This window comes from Protopterus annectens, chromosome 12.part0 (genome assembly GCF_019279795.1).
Source record: "Protopterus annectens isolate FY-2018-M chromosome 12.part0, PAN1.0, whole genome shotgun sequence".
NCBI classification, from domain to species: domain Eukaryota; kingdom Metazoa; phylum Chordata; order Ceratodontiformes; family Protopteridae; genus Protopterus; species Protopterus annectens.
Window position 1 is genome coordinate 388,749,902 of NC_056746.1, and position 19,806 is coordinate 388,769,707.

General features: G+C 37.2%; 1 protein-coding gene across 3 annotated transcripts in view; it reads left to right on the forward strand.

Moving 5' to 3' along the window:
* The window catches only part of LOC122816589 (putative sodium-coupled neutral amino acid transporter 10), a 436,081-nt gene that overhangs the window by 265,376 nt on the left and 150,899 nt on the right, over nt 1–19,806 (forward strand). For all 3 annotated transcript variants that reach the window (XM_044089479.1, XM_044089480.1, XM_044089481.1), the window contains one exon: nt 7,316–7,418. In XM_044089479.1, coding sequence (XP_043945414.1) covers nt 7,316–7,418 — 103 coding nt within the window. The remainder of the gene's footprint in view (nt 1–7,315; nt 7,419–19,806) is intronic.

The following is a 19,806-nucleotide window of genomic DNA, read 5'->3' on the forward strand; positions in this document are numbered from 1 at the left end:
TCAACCAGAAAAAAAAAATCAAAGAAATACAGTAAAGTATGAATAATTCAGTTTTACATATGTTGTATTTTCTGTTTTCCCCTGCAGAAACATGCCTTACGTTTTTAGAGTTTTGCAAAGGAAGATACAAATAAATTCCCTCTCTCCCCAACCTGAGAACAAGTAAAACCAAACAAGTCAAATCACTAAAATGTCAACACTTGCTCCATACTCAGTCAGTCAGTCAGTTTGCATCAGATTGCACATTTTCTCTCCAATCTTTCTCACACACACAGTCTCTTCAGCTTTTATACATACATTCACTCACTCTTTCTCTCTCCGAACTCTCACACACACTCTCTTCAACTTTCATACATCTCCCCGATCTCTCACATACATTTTGTCTGCTTCCATACATGCATTCCAACACACTTTCTTCAGCTTTCATACACCTCCCCGATCTCTCACACACATTTCTTCTGCTTCCATACATGCATTCCCTCTCTCTATTCAATTCATTCAATTCCGATCCATTCAACGTGCCACTGAAAACCATTCTGCATGCCACACTTTCTAGCAGAAGTATAAGTTTAAAATATTATTATTCCAGCCAGGCTTTTAATTACTGTATTTCAATATTAAAATCAAATCAATACAGTGTTTATGGTATGGTATAGTATAGGGTACAGTATTTGTCATGTCTATTTTTAATAGTAACTCTCAAGCAACCAGAAACTACACTTATCCGCCATCTACCAATCCCCATAGGTGCTGGTTAACTGAGAACTTACTGTATATAAGTTTGGAATACAGTTCAGTATTCACTCTTCTCCTGTATTTTCAGTCTTTTATTATGGTATTTTGAGACTGTATAATCTCTGTCTTGGCATTTCAATAGAAAGCCAAAAATTTTAGATAACATAAGTTCTTCTTTGCCTGGTAGCCTGCTTGTAATTTACTTTTCAGTCATGCAAGTTTTAGTTTTCTACTTCTTTACAAAATAATGTGTTAAGTACCTTAATGGTTTACTGACCCATGACACGAAGAAATATGGCACATTGGATGTACTCTGGTTTATCCCTAGGGCCAGTCAAAGTGACTTGCATCTCAAAACATTACATTTGGGACTTCCAGTTTTCAGAGACATTCCTCTTGCATCTTCAGAGAAACTTACAGTTACCACCTTTTACTGATGCAAAAAATCAAAACAAAAGCCACATTCCTTACACCACCCTAGTTCTGCCTTAATTCATCCTTTTTCTCATCTACTCTGCTCATTTCTGCCTCTGTTTTATGATGTAAATGGGCATATCATTGGGAGGTGTAATGTCTTTTTCTAGTCTTTCCTTTTCAACATATTCTCAGATTTATCAGTGTGATGTTTCTGCAAAAAAAAGAAACTCATGGTGGCAATGGTGTTGTGTTTTTGCTGCCATACAGAAAAAAATGGAATTTGTGCAGTGATTTTTAGACTGCCAGGGAATCATTCTGATTTGTGGATAGTCTGGAAAAAATGATAGATGACAACCATAGAGAAGCCAAAAACTGAAGAAATCTGTAAAATGTTATGCTGTTCTATGGATTACAAAATATGTGAATTCATAGAAGCATACATTTCAGAATGGCTGTGCAGTTTAACTGTTTTCTATCAAAATATAAACAAAGTCTCTCAGGCTTACTGTTACTCTGCCCCAGAGGTATGACCAAATGGAAAAAAATAGTAGCAGCGGTAGCGTTGTTGCCTCACAGCAAGAGGTTCTCCCGTTCGATTCTCGGCTGGAGTGCGGGGGAGTGCCTTCTGTGTGGAGTCTACATGTCCTCCCCGCAGTTGGGTGGGTGTTCGAAAGACATGCGTAAATGGGCATGCCTTCGTTGAAGGTTGAACATCGAGCTAGTTCATGAAAATCTACTGCCAATCATTAGCGGACCGGAGTTCCGCTGTGGCGATCCCTAACTGGGAAAAGCCGAAAGACAACAACACAACAACAGCAAGGCATTGGTCAGAGCTGCAAAAAAAGCAGCAACAGAATTACCTTTTAATTCTTACAGCATGCCATCTTGGTTCAGTGACAGTTCAGAAGTACAGCTGAAAACTGTATATTCATACAGATGCTTCCATCTCAGTCTTTTACTGTATAATGAAGCCTCGGCCCTGGTACAGAGCTCATGACATAGACTTCTTGCAGTCCTATTCTTGTCAGTGCTCAGATGCCAAGTATGGGGTAGAGGAATCATGGCCATCATCTGCAAATGCTATAATCCTAGACCTGCAAAAGGAAGCATTCTTTTATTTATTTTATTTATTTTTACATTTGTTAACTGGGTTAGTCTGTCTGGGTTCTTAGAAGCCCTTTTTCAGCAGAGACCCGAGGAGAAAAGCTCCCAAAAAAAAAAAAAAAAAAGTTTAAGTAAACAAACAAATAGCAAGAAAAAAGATAAACACAATTCACATTTTAAGTATACATATTTCTGAAGTAATTACATAACATGCAATAAAGGAATATATAGAATAAATAGAAATACAATACAATACATATAGCATTCGAAAGACATGCGTACATAAATGGACGTGCTTTCGTTGAAGGTCGGGCGTCGAGCTGGCACCTTGGCGTTTCGTAAAAAACCTACTGCCAATCATTAGTGGACCGGAGTTCCGCTGTGGCGACCCCTTGCTGGGAAAAAGCCGAAAGACAAGCAACATATATGGAAATGTTCACGTAGTATGGCGAGAAAGTTACTACAATACAAGGTAGGTACATAGTGCATATTTATGTTTGTGAATATCTGTGCTATAATTTTTATCTATATTTGTGATATTTTTATGCCATATGACCTCTTACTCTGAACTTCTAAGGAGCTAGTTTGCAATTATTTGTTGCAATAATTTGTTCTTCTTGTTATAAATTTATTTTCATTGTCACTTTAGCAGTAAACATTCAAACTCCAGTGTTAACTTAATTTAGTCACAGTTATAAACAAACTGTTTGTCATATTGTCGTTTTTAGATTTGGTACATAATGGTGGAACAGTGGGGGAGAAAAACTAATGAAAACTACAAACTGTGAATAGTGAATGCAAACTGCTTTGTGTTACGCAATCAGTTTGTCTTAAGGTTGGAGAATTATTGAACTGACAAGATAGAACTGTGCTTATGAGAGGACTGATTTAGAATCTGTGACAATATAAATATAAATGTTTATATGGAACTATCTGATTGTGCAAGATGGATGCATTCCTCCTTGTTCAATTAATATCAGGCATACTATGGGGCTCACAGCACATTTGTATGATGGGAATGTTGGTGAAGCAATTTTGGAATATATTTATAATAAACTTGGGGAGAGATGGATACACAAAATGCTTAGACTACTTAGGTGGCCCAGTAGAAATTTAATTGGTTGTATGTAGATAGTTATTACTATGGAACTGATTTATGGATACAATTACAGTGTTTAAGGCTCATGGTCATAATACGATCTGAGAAAGGCTGTTATATTTTTGTTTATAGATACAGGCATAAGTGGAATAGTACTGAGGTAATTAACTGGTCTAAAATGGTCAGACCAAATGGGCATACAGCAGTATTTTTAAACTGGACAATTAAATTTGTAAGAATTCTATGGGGTCCTGTTTTACTGGGAACTTTATGCTTTATGAAAGTAAATGTGGCTTAATTTGGATGATTGGTAAGAGTCCATCGGTTGAAAATATGCTTGATGTTTGTAATTCCTTATTAAACTCACGTTGAAGTGCGTTATACTTTAAAGGCTGATGTAAGTATGCATGAGGTGTAATAAATAAATGTTATTAGCATCCTCCTTGCAAGAAGTGAAAGCAGTAACTATCGACAATTATAAGTGTTATCAGTCTGGTAGAAGGAGTGGAGAAGCATAAACTGGTATGAATATACATATTTTTCAAAACATGGGGTTTACCTTGTTTGTTGATTTGAGTGATTGCATAGGCTGAGTTCAGGTAAAAAACAGGTCAATAGGTGCATGTTAGGGTGGGATTGAGTATATTAGGGATTATAGGGTAGTATTGGTTATAGCATTTATTAAATTTAATAAATTAGTATCAGTGAAGTCTGATGGCTTCATTGTACCAGTACAAGGCTGAATTTGCAGGTGTTAATCAAAGGATGAGTTATGAGGATGGAGGAAAAAAGATGGCGTGTAGGGGCAGGCATGATCAGAGAGACTGGGAAGTGGATTTCAGAATAAGTTGCCAGTTGCAATAGTAAGAGTCAAGTCAATACGATTACAATTGAATAAGATAGCAAAAGGATACAAATGTGAAAATGGGAAGGTTTTAAATGAGCACACTGATTTAAAGATAAGTTGCACAATAAAATAAGAAGAAATTACTTGAAACACTAAACTACTGGCTACATAAACGAAAGAAAGAAAATTGGGAAAGTTATAATTAAGGAAAGGGTGTTTGATTTTATAACTGAAGATGGGAAAGTTTAAAGCATGCATCCATGTTATTTGCATAGCAAGTTCACTTGTGAATACACTGAAGAATGATATAGACTAATGCTGATATGATTTATAGTATTTAATATGTGGAACGAATATGAATGCAGAATGTGCAGGGTCCAGTGCTAGATGACTGTAGTTATAGAAGCACCACAATACATGTATGAATTCATGGGCAATCAGAAATGGGCTGAAGGATTGTATCCAATGTTATTATTGTTGTTGAAGAACATCTGTTCAGTTTGATTCTGGATTTCATTATATAAAATGATCACAATCAACTGGAACTCAGTAAAGATGACTCTGTTTAAAAATAAGATTTAATCTACATTAAAATTAAGGATATGCATTTAGAATTCTGAAAACTAACAGATCCTTCAAATGCTGAGAATGTTAAAGTGAAATTGGGGGAATATATATTAAGTACTCTCCCCATTCTGAGGTACAAAATATTTTCAAAGTTAATATACATAGTTGGGCAGCAAGGGGATGAACCCCTTCTTTAAAAATACATTAATGGTATAATGCTGAATTTTGGCATTTACTGTTTATGAGATGAAATTGCACTTTAGTTTTCAGAGTAGGCTTGCAGTTAGCAGACAGGATTAAAGCCCTAAGCTTTTATAAAGCTGCTATACAGTCTAGGGTTTAGGGTTTGATTCTGTCCACTTCCATCTGTCTACTATATGACTCTGAAGAAGTCACGTAACTGGCTAGCGCTACCCATTCACCCTGTGTAAAGGGAGTCTCTGCCTAGTGGACTTACCTGCTTAACAAATGTATAAAATAAAAAGAGTAACAGGACTCAAAATATTGGGTCTCACGCTTCTGATAAGGCCCTGAAGGAAATGGCCTAAGTTCATAAAGATATAGGGCCTTATTCCAAAAGACGTGTTCTCATTGTAAGGAACCACTTGCACTGAGATGCTGAGAGAAGGTGTTTTTTCCAAAACACCTGACCCACTCTGCAAGCCAGTTTATAGACAGGCCTTACACCAAAGTAAGTCACTTACACTGAGAGCAAGTCTTTTGGAATCAGGGCAGACTTACACTGAAAGCAACTCTTTAGGAACCTAGCCCATAGTGTGCAGTTGCATACAGGCATTCTGTGTACTGTGTTAAGTACACCATGTCTCAATACAGTGATTCATAGAGCAGGATCTCAGTAATATAACAGGCAGAGTACTGAAGAATGGCAATTGCTATGAATGGCACACAGGTGCACATAATACATAGTGGCATATGATGTGCACTGCTGCTACAGACTGACATGTAGTGGGATAGTGCCACACAGCATAGCACAGAACAGTTATTTAATAATTTATGTGCCTGAAGTGCTTTAGTAAGTAGCTGTCCCTGCTGTAATGTGGTCTGTTGTAATGGCACACAGCAATTCATAAAAATGCTTCTGTTCATAATGCATGATGACAGATGTGGGGTCATTATAATATGTTAATGAAGAAACATAAGGAGTTCCCATTGGTAGGTGCTTGGCTGCATCATGTTTTCTTTTTACTCCTGCTCTGATTTTGCTGCTCATCTCTGCAAGCTGAACAACACATCATACGGATGATCAGTGCAAACAGATGCACAACACCAACTGTTAGTACATAGTAATAGTCCCATAACTGATGTAGTTGGACCAGCCCATTCAGAATTGATGTAGTATTTCTGAACTGCATAATATCCTAGAGATTGAGGGGGGCTTTTGATTATGTGCTCTCTTCTTGGAGGACTGTGTTCATACAATGGGGTAAGACCATATAGACCATTTACAGGGTCATATCCCACTGTGTAGCTGTCTTTATAAACCACTGAAAGCTTTGGGCCATATCTACTACATGGTGTGTAAAGTTCTTGATTTCTGCCTAATGATATTTATAAGTAGCTGCTCTGGTGGTATAGAGGGATAAAACCCTGTCTATAGTCCAGGCAACCCAGGTGTAATTAGCAGCCCAAGCATCTGACAGAGCAGCTGGTATGGATGAGTGTGACCATCCCTTGTGGGTGGGTGAGAGGGTGGGTGGTTCCATGGGATAATCCTTGGTAATGACGACTGCAGACATAAAGCTAGGAGGCATTTGACAAAGGGGGGAATAGGGTGAGGACAAAGCTGAGCTGCTGTGGAGGTTTGGGATACTCTGCACATATTCATTGCATGCTCACACCTTGGGCATGCCACAAGGGAATAAAGGGGAAGTAATAGGGGGTAGGGGATAAAATTAACCTCCTTGGCAAATGTGAATGGGCAGATTCCCCAGGATGCCCTCAAGTTCTGTGTCGGCCCCAACCCTACAGACTTAGTCCGTTAGTCCAGGAGTTAAGGTGAACGCTGACAGACCTGACAGTGGATGTCAAACACTGAGTAGGGAGCTATAGGATGATGAAAGAGTATGAAAATAATTGTCAGAAAAAATAATAATAATAATAAATATTCAAAATACTGCTTCAAAAGAAATAGTGAATCATACTTATGTCATCATCTAATCTATGTGATTATGATCATGGGAAAATGTTAATGTGCTGAGTTTGCTAGGTTGCTTTCAAATGTTTTAGTTGCCCAGAGATTTGTAGAATGTATTTCTGGGTAGGTTTTTACCTTTCATTTAAAAAAAAATTAAGGAACTAATGTTCTGAGAGACCATTGTGACTCTTGGATATCATGTACATAAGTGAATGACTCCTGCATGTGTACCCGAGAAAGACATAGTGCATTTTTTTGTTTTTTTACATCATTTTGAATTACTTTTACTTACTGTAGATGTTAAAATATTCCCTCTCATGACAGGGATATGTAATGATTATTTTTTGTTACTACCATTCTGACTTGCTCTCTGTCATCACTATCATTTCAGACAGATACTACCATTGTTTTTTCACCAGAGTGTGGAATCTGTGGAAGGGATGAGTGGAACGTCTAAAAGTGCACTAAGCATTACTGCTGCATTTTACACACTGGTGAGTTCTAACATGATTAATTTGATTTCTTGCTAGTATTGAATGCATCACCTAAAGTAAAGGAACTGTATGGTTTAATTTAGGGATCAGGTAATATAATTAGTAAGGTTTCTTAAAAAGAGCAAGAGTCCCCAGAAAGTGCTGCAAACCATGTAATACTGTACATATTTAAATTAGGCATGGCTAACAAAAGGTTACAAATCCACACACTATTTTTAAGTCTGAAACAACCTGGGCCACAGTGCATTTTGCTAAACACTTTATTAAATCACCTTATCTGTATTGTGAATAAATAGTGAATAAGTGGAATAATTATCTTTCTGCTGCATTGTGGGAGCAGCAATACCAGCTGTAGGACTTCTTGCAGTCCTTATACATAGAGTAGGAGCACCTAATCACTGGAGGGGGTTTATCTAGTATTACCAATATACAAATAATTAAAAGAAAGCTTATCCTACACGTCCTTCTGGTCTAGTTGCTGACGACACAACTTGTAGAATTAAACTTTAACTCCACAATCAGCATTTACCACAGAAACTTATGACTGGTATGGTTTCAAAGTCTGTGTGTGAACAATGATTCACATACTTTTTTTCCTTTTCTTTATGTTTGGGAGAGGATGAAGATGGTACACATGGTTTTAAAGGTGTGGGTAGCATGTGTCCTACAGAGGCGGATTGCACCTCTGCAACAATACTTAAGAGTTTTGTTAGTGGGATGAGTCCTTGAGCAGTTTAATTTGGTAGGTTGGATCTGCATCAGGTTTTGTTTTGAAAAGTAATTAGTGAAGTTTAACTAACAGCACTTTTAGAGCTCTTCTATTAACTGTTAAGAAAAAACAGGGCACAATGATAAAAAGAGTATTGAACAAGAAATAAAAAGAGAAAAGAAAAAGGGTTAGTCCAATCAAATAGCACCACAATGCACAAAAACATTTATGCATTGGGCACTACAGTTTTACAACTAAATTCTAATTATATCACAGGAAACATGTCGCCAGTGCTGATACATCACACAGCAGTAAGGGCCACATGTTGTACTTCACCTTGGAATATAGACTGGCTACATTCCTTTCCATAACGCAGGAATGCAACATTAATGAAGAATTACTTTCTTAAACAATAAAAATGGTACAATACTAATGGCAAATTTAAATGATGGAGGACAAACTTATTTAAGCAGCCACATAACCTTGTTTCTACCTACAAAGTAAGGAAAATAGTCAAAGAAAAATTATTTTTTGATATTTTTTAAGATTTTTTTCTTCAAAATCATTTTTGAATTTCAATTCAAAACAGAATAACCACCAGACATCACAGTCAACAATCATATTTGCATATTCAAGTATCTTTCTAATTTCTTTTGCACTTCATTGTATGATACCTGAGGAAGCGTAAGCCGTTTGTCAGCAAGCAACAAAGGGAGAAATCAAATATATTAAAAAAGGGAACAAGAATGTCTCCAGTGAAAGACAAATCATAGCTGATAGTTAACTTACTGTGAAATAACCATCAAAGCTTGGTATCTGGAAATAAGAAACATACGTAGGGCTTGTGGGATGCAGCATCTGGAGGACCTCTAAAAATAAAAGTAAAAGCTCTGTAATCCGTGTCATCTTGTAAAACTAAAAGAAAGCACTTCAGTAACATTCCATCTTAATGCACTGCTATAACCTTTCAAAAAAGCTTATATTTCCTCGAGGCATTTATGCATAAAGCAACTACAGCTACTGGAGGCAGTTATGAAATGGGGAGGTACAAGGGACATTAATGAGCAGGGAGGAAGGACTCTCTAACTTATAAAGCCATATAAGGAACATAGAGATTGTGTAGTTAGGAGGAAATAAAAATAAGAGAAGGATGTGATCTGTACCAGTAGCAATGACCAAGAAAAAGATAAAATACCAACAGATAAATTGAAACAACTATGTAGTTATATAAAAAAGTAAAGATTAGAGATGGATTAATAAACTTAAACCTGATAAATACCTTGGTATGAAGGATGCTGTCTCTTTAAAACAATATTAAATAGAAGACATTTTAGATAGATTACTTATTTTAGAGAGTATTTTTTTTATATATATATATATATATATATATATATATATATATATATATATATATATATGCATTATACATACATAATATATATATATATATATATATATATATATATATATATATATATATAAAAATATAGAAATATATGTATATATATATGTTTTTATATATATGTACACACCTAAAAGGTTTCATACTTTGTTTAGTTGTTATGCTGATTTTTAAAGGATTTTTGGATAATATGTTTTATCTTAAAATTCATTGATCAGGAGTTAAGGTCATGTGATGTGTTTTTACATATAAAATGCTTTGTAACTGATTTTATATTTATATCTTGAAAAAGCACCTTTGTGAAAGCGTATTGCACTCATTCTGTTTTACTAAATAAAGAAATAACTGTAGATTCTGGTGACATTGTTGTTCATGTTATACCAACAGATTTTTACTTAGTTAAAGGATGTGATTTGTACCAGAGTAAAAGTAAGGAAGCATTCTGTGTCCACTTGACTGGTGCTCAGAATGTCATCACCGAAATGTTGCCTGATTTTGTAATTATTAGATTCAGAGACTAGCAAGAAGGTGTGTATTGCAGTTTTTGTTCTGTCACTTCCTCTCTCTCTTCAATGAGCTTCTGGAAACTTTGAGTTAAATTTATGTAGAGCATGAAGAGCAGTGATCAGAGCCAGATCCAGTACTAGGCAACCTAGGCAGCTGTCTAGGGCCATGTTAGCTGTGGGGGCCCATGTTAGCTTGGGGGGCTGATAAAAAAATAAAATCTTCCATAAGTAACACAGTGCCTTTTATTCTAACAACTTCCTACATTTATGTGAGCAAAATTTCAAACTTGTCCCTATTTTTGGGCCTTTGTTCCCTCATTGTTTTGGCTTTGGCCAGATTTCTTGTGCTAATAGGTTGAGAGATATGACTGCCAGGTCTCCTTTAATTCATTTATTTATTTTTTTTAATCAACGATGATTACAAGTTTCAGTGTCAGTCATAGTTTCCTAGTTGTGCTATTCAGTGTCAGAGGTGCCACAGTTAGAATACCTAGATTCATAGATTCATAGGACGTTACTAGGCTATTGGCTCTAGAGCCTTTATAAGCCTAGCCATGCTATACCCTTGTTCCCTTATTGACCAAGTTGTATGGTCTGTATTTGCAGCTCTAGTCTATGATCAGCAATGACTGCCCTTATCCAAGAGGGACATAAGTGACACCCCCCCCACCAGGGTAAATTTATGGTCTCCCATCCAGTTGTCTAAGTTTCTGTTAAATAGGATAGTTAAGGAGCTCTGTTTTACATGACTTGGGAGTTTGCTCCAGAGGAGTGGCAGTCCTGTTAATGTTGCAGGCCAGATTGTTTCCTTGATCGAGTGAATCTTGTCCCATTTGACTTGCGTATGTGCAGCATTTCCACTAGGACAGGGTCTAAGACTGCTCTGCAGGCCAGGCACAAGTCACCTCTCAGCAACTAATAAGATAGAGTACAGTGAAAGGGCCTTCAATCTGTCCATGTAGGCCATGTGTTGAAGGTCCTGAATTTTCTTGGTGAGAAATCTCTGAGGTCTCTCCAGATGCTGCAGGTGTCTGGTAAGGTACATACAGAAGGGAGTGTTGTACTCTAGTAGTGGTCTGATGAGGGATAAGTGCAGGGAGGTATAAAATCCTTAGCTCTGGATGCAACGCCCTTACTTATGAGATGTGCAACATAGAAGGCCTTCCTTACCACTTGGATACATGGTCATCAAAGTTAAGGTTGCTATCAACCTGTGTTCCCAAATTTCTTACCACAGGTTTGAGCTAAGTGGGGGTTCTGTTAATACTTTAATTTGCAATTAATTCCCCTTTGCCGAAAGGGATAACACATTTTTTTGCATTTAGTTTAAGTCCATCACTTTGGCATCAATCATTTTTCTGTGTAAGCCCTTTTTGTAGTATGTCAGCATCTCTGGGGGACTCAATGATTGCACCCAGTTTGCAGTCAGTGGCGAACTTGGTAAGTCACAGGCCATCTATTTTCACCTGTACTTCTGAGAGAGAGGATTCCAAACAGTAGGGGGCCCAGCACAGATCCTTGTGGTACACCAGTGGTAACTGGTCTGCTGCTAGAGGTGGAATCCCCAACTTTGACTGTATGCATTCTGTCGGTGAGCCAGCTGGCTACCCATCTAGTGACATATGGGTTAACTCCCAACTGGGTGAGTTTTTCAGTAATGCCATAGTGAGGGATTATGTCAAGATAAGCTGTATGTATGGTTTTGCCTTCATCCAGGACTTTGGTGACATTCTCAAAGTCTACCAGAAGGTTGTGAGTTTTCTTCCCACACCAGATAGACTGACTGCTGACACTACTGTGAAGCATGGGGGGGGGGGGGGGGGGTTGCCCTCCTGAATGTGTTTTCCTTTGTATGGCATGCCTAGTCACTCTAAACCTGTTGGCAGTTTTCCAGCCCTTCCTTATTGCATATCACCAGGACACCAGTTTTTTAAATGTAACAAAGGCAATTTATTCTTCAAGAGCAGCAGGCACTGAATTTGTAGATGACGCACTGAAATACAAAGTCATTGCCCGCAGCAACCTCTTCATTTGTTACAGTTCTATTTAATGTGGAATTATTCAGATGACTTAATTCTGCAGAGACCATGCATATTGACTGATATAGGTAGATTATAATATCAGGAGTGAGTCACCTTTTGTGGTTGAAATGTTCTGAAATGAGTAGCTTTGTCATTATTGGTTCATATAGTTTGTTTCATTGCTTACTGGAAAAAAAAAATCAAATTTACAAAATGAAAACACACTGTGACAGGTGGTGCTGTATTAAACAAGGAGTGTAATTTAATACAATCATGAAGGAAAATCAAAGAAACATGCATTTATGCATGGCCCTAAAAATGTATGCGGAGGACTTGTGTTTGAAAACAGTCCAAAGGTACACTTAATCCGCCACTGGACAGCTGCATTTCAGGTTTCAATGAATGTGAGTTTTGTGCATGCTATTTTCTTTACATATACAGTGATTACAGATATTTGGATTTAATTTAACACTTTTATTTTGACTTATAACACAAACACTGATAGCAATTTACTAAACAAAGCAATACAGGCTCATAATGAAATAGTATGCATGCTGACAGGTTTGGACAAATGGCTTATGGTAACTGGAGAGAAAGAGAGAGAGGCAAGTAATGGAACACTGGAATGACTGCAGGCTGAGGGCGCACATGGGGGGGGGGGCTGATCCATTACCCTGCCTAGGGCCCATTTGACCATGATGCAGCTCTGGCTGTGATTATGCTCCAGTATCAGGAAAACAATAAACTTGTGAGGTGCCTCTGTAATTGGAAACCTGACCTTAAAAGTGCTAAACACTGTTATGGTTGGTCTCATGTAAGGCTGTTGCTTCATTCTTAACTGTCCCCAAATATCTTGCTTCATATTTTCACTCTCTGCAGAAGATTACAGTCAGTCAGAAATGCAAGGACTGCCCGACTTATTGTTCATAAAATGCATATCGCAACAAAACATGTTCTGCAAGCAATTGTTTTAAATAAATTAGAGCAATATTTAAAACCCGTCCCTGACTTTCTTCCTTTGGCAACCCCCCCAAGAATTCTTAAGCGAATGAGATAATCTGCGCATGTTATCTGTGCAACAGCACTCTCTAAGTGGTTTCTCAGCTTTCAAAGCCAATAAAACTGTAACTGGTAGTACAGGGGATAGATAACACTCCATATACTATAAAGAATTATGATCAGATCACTAATCGTAACAATTTATTATCTGTTTTTGACATAGATATCAAGATTTACCTCATAAGCTTTGATCTCGAGGTGAATTTCTTGGTGTCCATGTCTCAGACAAATAACATGGTTACCATCAGAGACCCAATCATAAACCTCTGTATTAAATACATATATGTACATATCTATATGTGAGCTCCATTTATTATGTCATGCATCAGTTTGCACAAGAACTGCAGGGTCATTTGCTCTAAACTTCTGTGTATCAGACTTTCATTTTGTTGGATGTATGCTGTATCATAACAGGTGTGTGTGCATGTGTGTGTGTGTGTGCGTGTGTGGCGTCTGTGTCTCTGTCTCTGTGTGTCTCTGTGTGTCTCTGTCTGTCTGTCTCTGTCTGTCTGAGCATGTCTTATTTGGTGGTAGTGTTACAGAAATATTTTTGTTAAGGTAAGGTGCAAGGTTAGGGTGTGGTTTAACATGCATTAATAATGTGATACAGGAAGGCTAAATCTCATCCTGTCCACCTTAGTAATATCTGCTAAACCTAGCTTATCCCCTGCTCTGAACCCTAACCCTACACCTATCTTTACAAAAAAACCTTTCCACTAATCAGACAAATTAGGCTAGTGTTATGGAGGGTTTTAGTGTGCAGAACATACAATTAAAATGCTTTCCTTTTGTGATTAGTTTGTTCAGTGTTTTCAATGCTTGAAGGTGTGATTCTGTGCTATGTTGTGTCAGATGTTTTGCATTCAGTTTTGTGATACCATGATCAATCACACTATAGCCGTGCGTGTGGAAGGGATGTTACTTGCCCCAAACCAGAGGGTAGAGTATGACTTCCCTACTTCAAAAAATAAAATCTAGTGTTTTGTAACCTTGAGAGCATTACTGATTTGAGTTATGACCTTCCACATTTTTAGATATTTTGGGTTGACTAATTGTGTGTTGATTAAATTTGATGCAATTACTCATACTAAACCCAGTAACATTTGTGTGTGTGTGTGTGTGTGTGTGTGTGTGTGTGTGTGTGTGTGTGTGTGTGTGTGTGTGTGTGTGTGTGTGTGTGTGTGTGTGTGTCTGTGTGTGTGTGTGTCTGTGTGTGTGTGTGTATCTGTCTGTCTGTCTGTCTATCTGAGACAGAGATAGAAATTGGATGGATGTTTAAGAATAAGTACTAAGAGAAAGAGGCATGCATTAATAAATAAATAAATAAAAGAATGGCTTAATAGAGGAGATGAGAGAGGGAGGCCAAAGGCAGAATAAGGAACAAATATTTTCCTGATATGGTAATTAGGCCATGGAAGTACTACACGTGACTAGCCTCTGCAAATCAGTGGAAACATGTTAAAAGGGCTTGCACAGAAAAAAAGCTAGAGAAAGAGAAGCAAGAGTTGTTACAAGGTACGTCATTCCTTAGAGCAATAGGATGGACACCTCTTTCTACTATCTTTTGTGTATGTTGTCTGTATATTCCTGTTTTTGTATGTATGAGCTTAGTTTGCTCTAATACGAATAGGGTGGTTTGTTCCACTTATTTTTGATCAAAGTAACAAAGCTAAGCCATACTGCAGAGTATTTAAAGTACCACATTTCTTTCTTTCATTAAAAACTGAGATATTATAGTAACTGCATTAGAATTTGTTATCAAACTTAGGGTTCACGCACACACTTCACGTGACATTCTGAAGCTAACCAACTAGACCCTATCAAAAATCTGTGGTCACTTGTGTTCTTTTAGCTAAACCCTTAAAAGAACTTTGGTGGTGTGGTGGAAAAATAGATGTTTGAGACGAGATGTAGCTCAAAGCTTAGTCCCAGAACATGGTTGCTTTCATAGAGTTTCTTACCCTTCCGAACATCTTTTCCTCCCAAATGGATAATGTTAAATTTATGCATCTGTATAAAGTGCAATTCCTCAAATCCAATTTATTGCAGACAATTCTGAATGTTAAACATGGAAACCATTTTGAGAAACAATTTAGTATTCTTTTTCACTGTTTTTTTTTTTCTGTAGAAGTGAGCAGTTGCAATACAGTAAAGGAGATTGTATTGAATAAGTAATAGTTTTCTGAATTAAGAAAGTGTTAGATAATGCCAGCAAAATATCTGCTTATGTAAACTGTGGCCCTACTGCATTTTATCCATGTCCCTTTATGTTTACTATATAATATGGTGCAACTCTTTGTTATATTGAATAAAATAAATCTTTAAGGCATGGCACTAACTGGGGTGCATTATGAAATTTTCTGTTTGAATGAATGTCACATATATAAAGATGGTGGCCACTTGTGCTGTTTTTCACATTTTAGTGCTACTAGTAATGTTCTGCTGCCTTCAACATTACTATACAGTGAAGACAGATATATCCTTCAGCATACAGATTGTATTTTATTCCTTACGTATTGCATCAAATGTACAATTTGTAAGATTTAACTCTCAATATCATTTTTCCAGACACTTCAGCTGGTTTCATTATACCCCTGAACCAACCAGTTGCTACTACAGCTGTGTTTGTATGACTAACTTTCTTAGCTCTAACTATGGTTTCAATATTTTGCAAAGGTCATATGCTGAGTCTGTCATCTAATTAGTTTAGCTAAGTTCATATCATTCAGGCCAGGTTCTTTTGTGTTTTTTATGGATTTAATTGTGGTTTCATGAACTTGAGAAGTTGCAGAGTTATCATGCTTCCAGTTCATGTTCTGTTTGCAGATGAAATAAAAGCACATTCATTTTATTTGTTAAAAGTATTGATAAAGTAAAAAAAAAAAGATAAAGTCATGATGTGGCTTCCTTAAATTATAATAAAGTATGAAGGCCAGCCATGAATAATTGAGCCCAGCATGAAGGAGGTTATTCATTCAGGCAAAACTACAGAGAAACAGTTCCATTTTAAATATGAAAATAAAAAACAGACAGTTGGACTGGGATTCATTAACAGCTACATGAAGTGTAGTGATCGTGTTGGCACTGCACATTACATACATGATTGTTAATGAATCCCAGGGTTAGTTTTTAAGTGAAGAAAAATATCCATGTTTCTTAAAGCCCTAAAACACATACAGCTAAGTTGTCAGAAAAGATAATAAGCAATTTCATCAGCCTGCTAGAATAGTTAAATCTATTAACTAATGTCTTATGCACATGGCAGCCATAGTTCAGTGCTCCACTGTCTTGTAGCCCATCTCACAAAACACATGCCTGCAAAGTCTCAGTTATGTTCATCTTGATATTACAACTGTCAACATTTGGAATTGTCTAAATTAAAAAATAGAAATATTCAAATTATGCTTTTCCATGAGGGAGGTGGGTAATGATCCTTGCATCCCTTATGTAGGGGCATCTCTCCTGAACCCACTTCACTGCCATAGTCTACTCCAAAGATGCTGCAGTTTGGGGATAGGGGAAGTATCCCTGCAGTGCAGTCATATAAAAGAATGCATTTTCACATGAATGGCTGCAAAGGTAACTGTCAAAGTATTATGACATATTGTATGCAAACAAGCTGCCTTCTCTTTGTGATAAAATAAACATAAATATGAATTTTGCTGCTCTTTTGTTGTTTATATATTGTTATGCTTCCTGTGGTAAAGTGTCCTTGTCTCTTTTTTTAGGTAGATAAATTTCAGGTGCAGGCTTAGTTGTGTATGTCTTGTATTCCACTAAAGAAACAGATGAATGAATACATACATATATTAATAGATTGACAGGAAGATATTCAGGTAGACAGAGAAATGTGCAGAGAGATAAGATGTCTTTATATAGGCCATTGGAAGAAATAAAATACTATATTTTGAAATAGACTGCTGGAAGAGATTTCAAAAGATTTGATGTAAAGACATGAGAAAGACATGGGTCATACCATATGCAAAAAAAAAAAAACACACAAAATAGGCATATAAGTAGAGAGAACAAGCAAGTAACAATGGTCAGTTAACAGACATGCCTGTGAAAAGACTATGGTACAACTTGATGTAATACAGTAGAAAATTAAACAGCAGGAACATTAAACACAGATAACCTGCAAAAGGCAGACCTGCATGTAACCAGCTTCATGACAAAAGGAGGTGGATGCATTAAGAGTGTATTTTCAAAAGTGATACTATGTGTTTGGGTCGACACATTATAATGATAATGAAGAAGGACATCAGCTGTGAGGGCTACTCCTGCAGACTACAGATATATAGAGGAGAATCATGTATTACATGAACATATATGTTCTGGCCACTCTATCCAGCCTCTTTCAATATCCACATTATCCAACTAAGGACCATGTTGTTTGCTTATCTCATCAAGCAAATGACATAAGGTACGATCCAATTCTAGATGAAATGCCACTCCATCACAGGATACATGCACACACGCACAGCTTTGGAGACCATTTGAGCATGTGAGCATTGGTATTTCACCTAGCATATCTCTGCAACTTGGGAAGAAAGCAGATGCCCGAGTGAAAAACCCAGATATACTCAAAGAACCATGCAAACTCTGCACAGAAGGAATACTAGTTAGAATCAGACTGGAGAACAATCCAGATATACACAAAGAACCCTGTAAACTCTGCACAGAAGGAATACTAGTTAGAATCAGACTGGAGAACAACCCAAATATATTCAAAGAACCATGTAAACTCTGCACAGAAGGAATACTAGTTAGAATCAGACTGGAGAACAACCCAGATATATTCAAAGAACCATGTAAACTCTGCACAGAAGGAATACTAGTTAGAATCAGACTGGAGAACCAACTGCTATGAGCAGCAGTACTAACAACTGCACCACTTAATCACTCTGGGGGAATAGTATCGGTCATATGTGCAAATGTAAAAATAATCTGGATGCATCTGAGTGGAAAAGGCAACATAAGCATTTATGCATGCTTGTGCATGCAAAGTTACAGTAATGTCTTACTTTCCAGGGCATGAGTAAAGTCCCTGAACTTATACTGGTGATCACCTTGGAAGTAAGTCCACTAACTTCACTACATTCAGACAACATGAAGGCACACACAGTAGACAAAGGGTAACCTGTCAGAATTTCTGCTATCCAAACTGCAGTTCCCTGATGTTATTAAAAGGACCGTTTTGCTGATAGAACAATAAAGCAGCCTTTTCCATGCAAAAATTCCATGTATAAGTGTTTATTATTCTCTGTGAATTGCCACAGCCTCAGATTCTCAGATTTGTTTATTTAAAGATGCAGGGGGGTACAGTACCACCATGAGGTTTAGATGGAGAAATGACTCAAACTAAAACATGTTTTGTGATTATAACAATAATGTTCCCTCTTAGGCAGTTCTTTTCTGTGAGTTAGTGTAACCTTAAGTTTGTTTTTTAAAGCTGCCGGGGCACAGAACCCCATGTTTGCTCTGTTTGTATTTGGGCAAGTTTGGAAGTTTACATTAGTTGAGAAATTCAGTGCTTGTTAATATTCACTACTGGATTGCTAGGAGTGGACACGTTTTTCACATATGCTAAATAAAAGAATTTTTCCAGACTGATTTTTTTTTTTAGTGTTTTTTTTGTCTGTACTGTTGGCATGCAGTTATCTGACTCCTGGTGAGTGTGTAGAAGGTCCCATAGTACAACCTCCACCTAAACAATTTTCCTGGACATATAAGTAACACACATCACATTCTAGCTTTTGTTTTAATCAAATGGATGTGAATACAATGTTCTCAATCCTGCGAAGAACCTCAGGTGCAGGCCATGACCCTGTCTTATAGTTAGGTATCATCCACATGGACAGTGGGAAGGTGGACACATACTTTGAGTTCTGGCAGGTATTTCATGGTTCACCTGAGTTCTGCAGTGAATGCTTTATAGATTTATAGATTCATTGTTATTCCAAGGCCACTGAGTCTTATAACTATTGACACATTGCCAGTACCCTTTTGTAGGCTGAACCTCTTTTCTCCAGGGCAGCAATACAAGGCAATCCATGAATAAATTTGTGAATACCCAGCCAGTCATCTAGGTTATGTTTAAAGGAAGATAGTAAGTTGCACTGCTTACTTCCAGGGGAAGTTTATTCCATAGGTTTGGAAGGTGCTGGATCTGGTCCCTAATTCTAGTATTGGTGGAGATACTGGACTTGTAGACATACAGGAGGTCCAGAACAATCAGGTCTTTGATGGTACAATAAGTGAGCAGAGAACTCCTTCAAAGATCTACAGACACTGATTAAAGGAATATAGCTTCCAGCTACCTTTCCTGGTAGCTCAGGGACTTTAGGCCTATTATATTTTTAGAAAGGAAACTTTTATCTTTCTAATTCTTTAATGTGCTTATTGAGATACACTCCAAAGGAAGTGTTCTACTCAATAATTAGCCTGATCAACACTGATTATAAAGAAGTGAATACCTCTCTAATCCTTCATGATATTCCCTTAGAAATTAGCTGGGCTAAATAAAAGGATTTCCTTACAACCATTATCACATGATGTTAAAAAAGAAAGTGCTATCACCTTAAATACTTAGGTCCCTGATGACATTTTCATTTTGTAGTGACATGCAGTCTACACTGTATGATGAGGGGAGGGATGTCAACCAACAGTGATGACACTATACTTTTAGCAT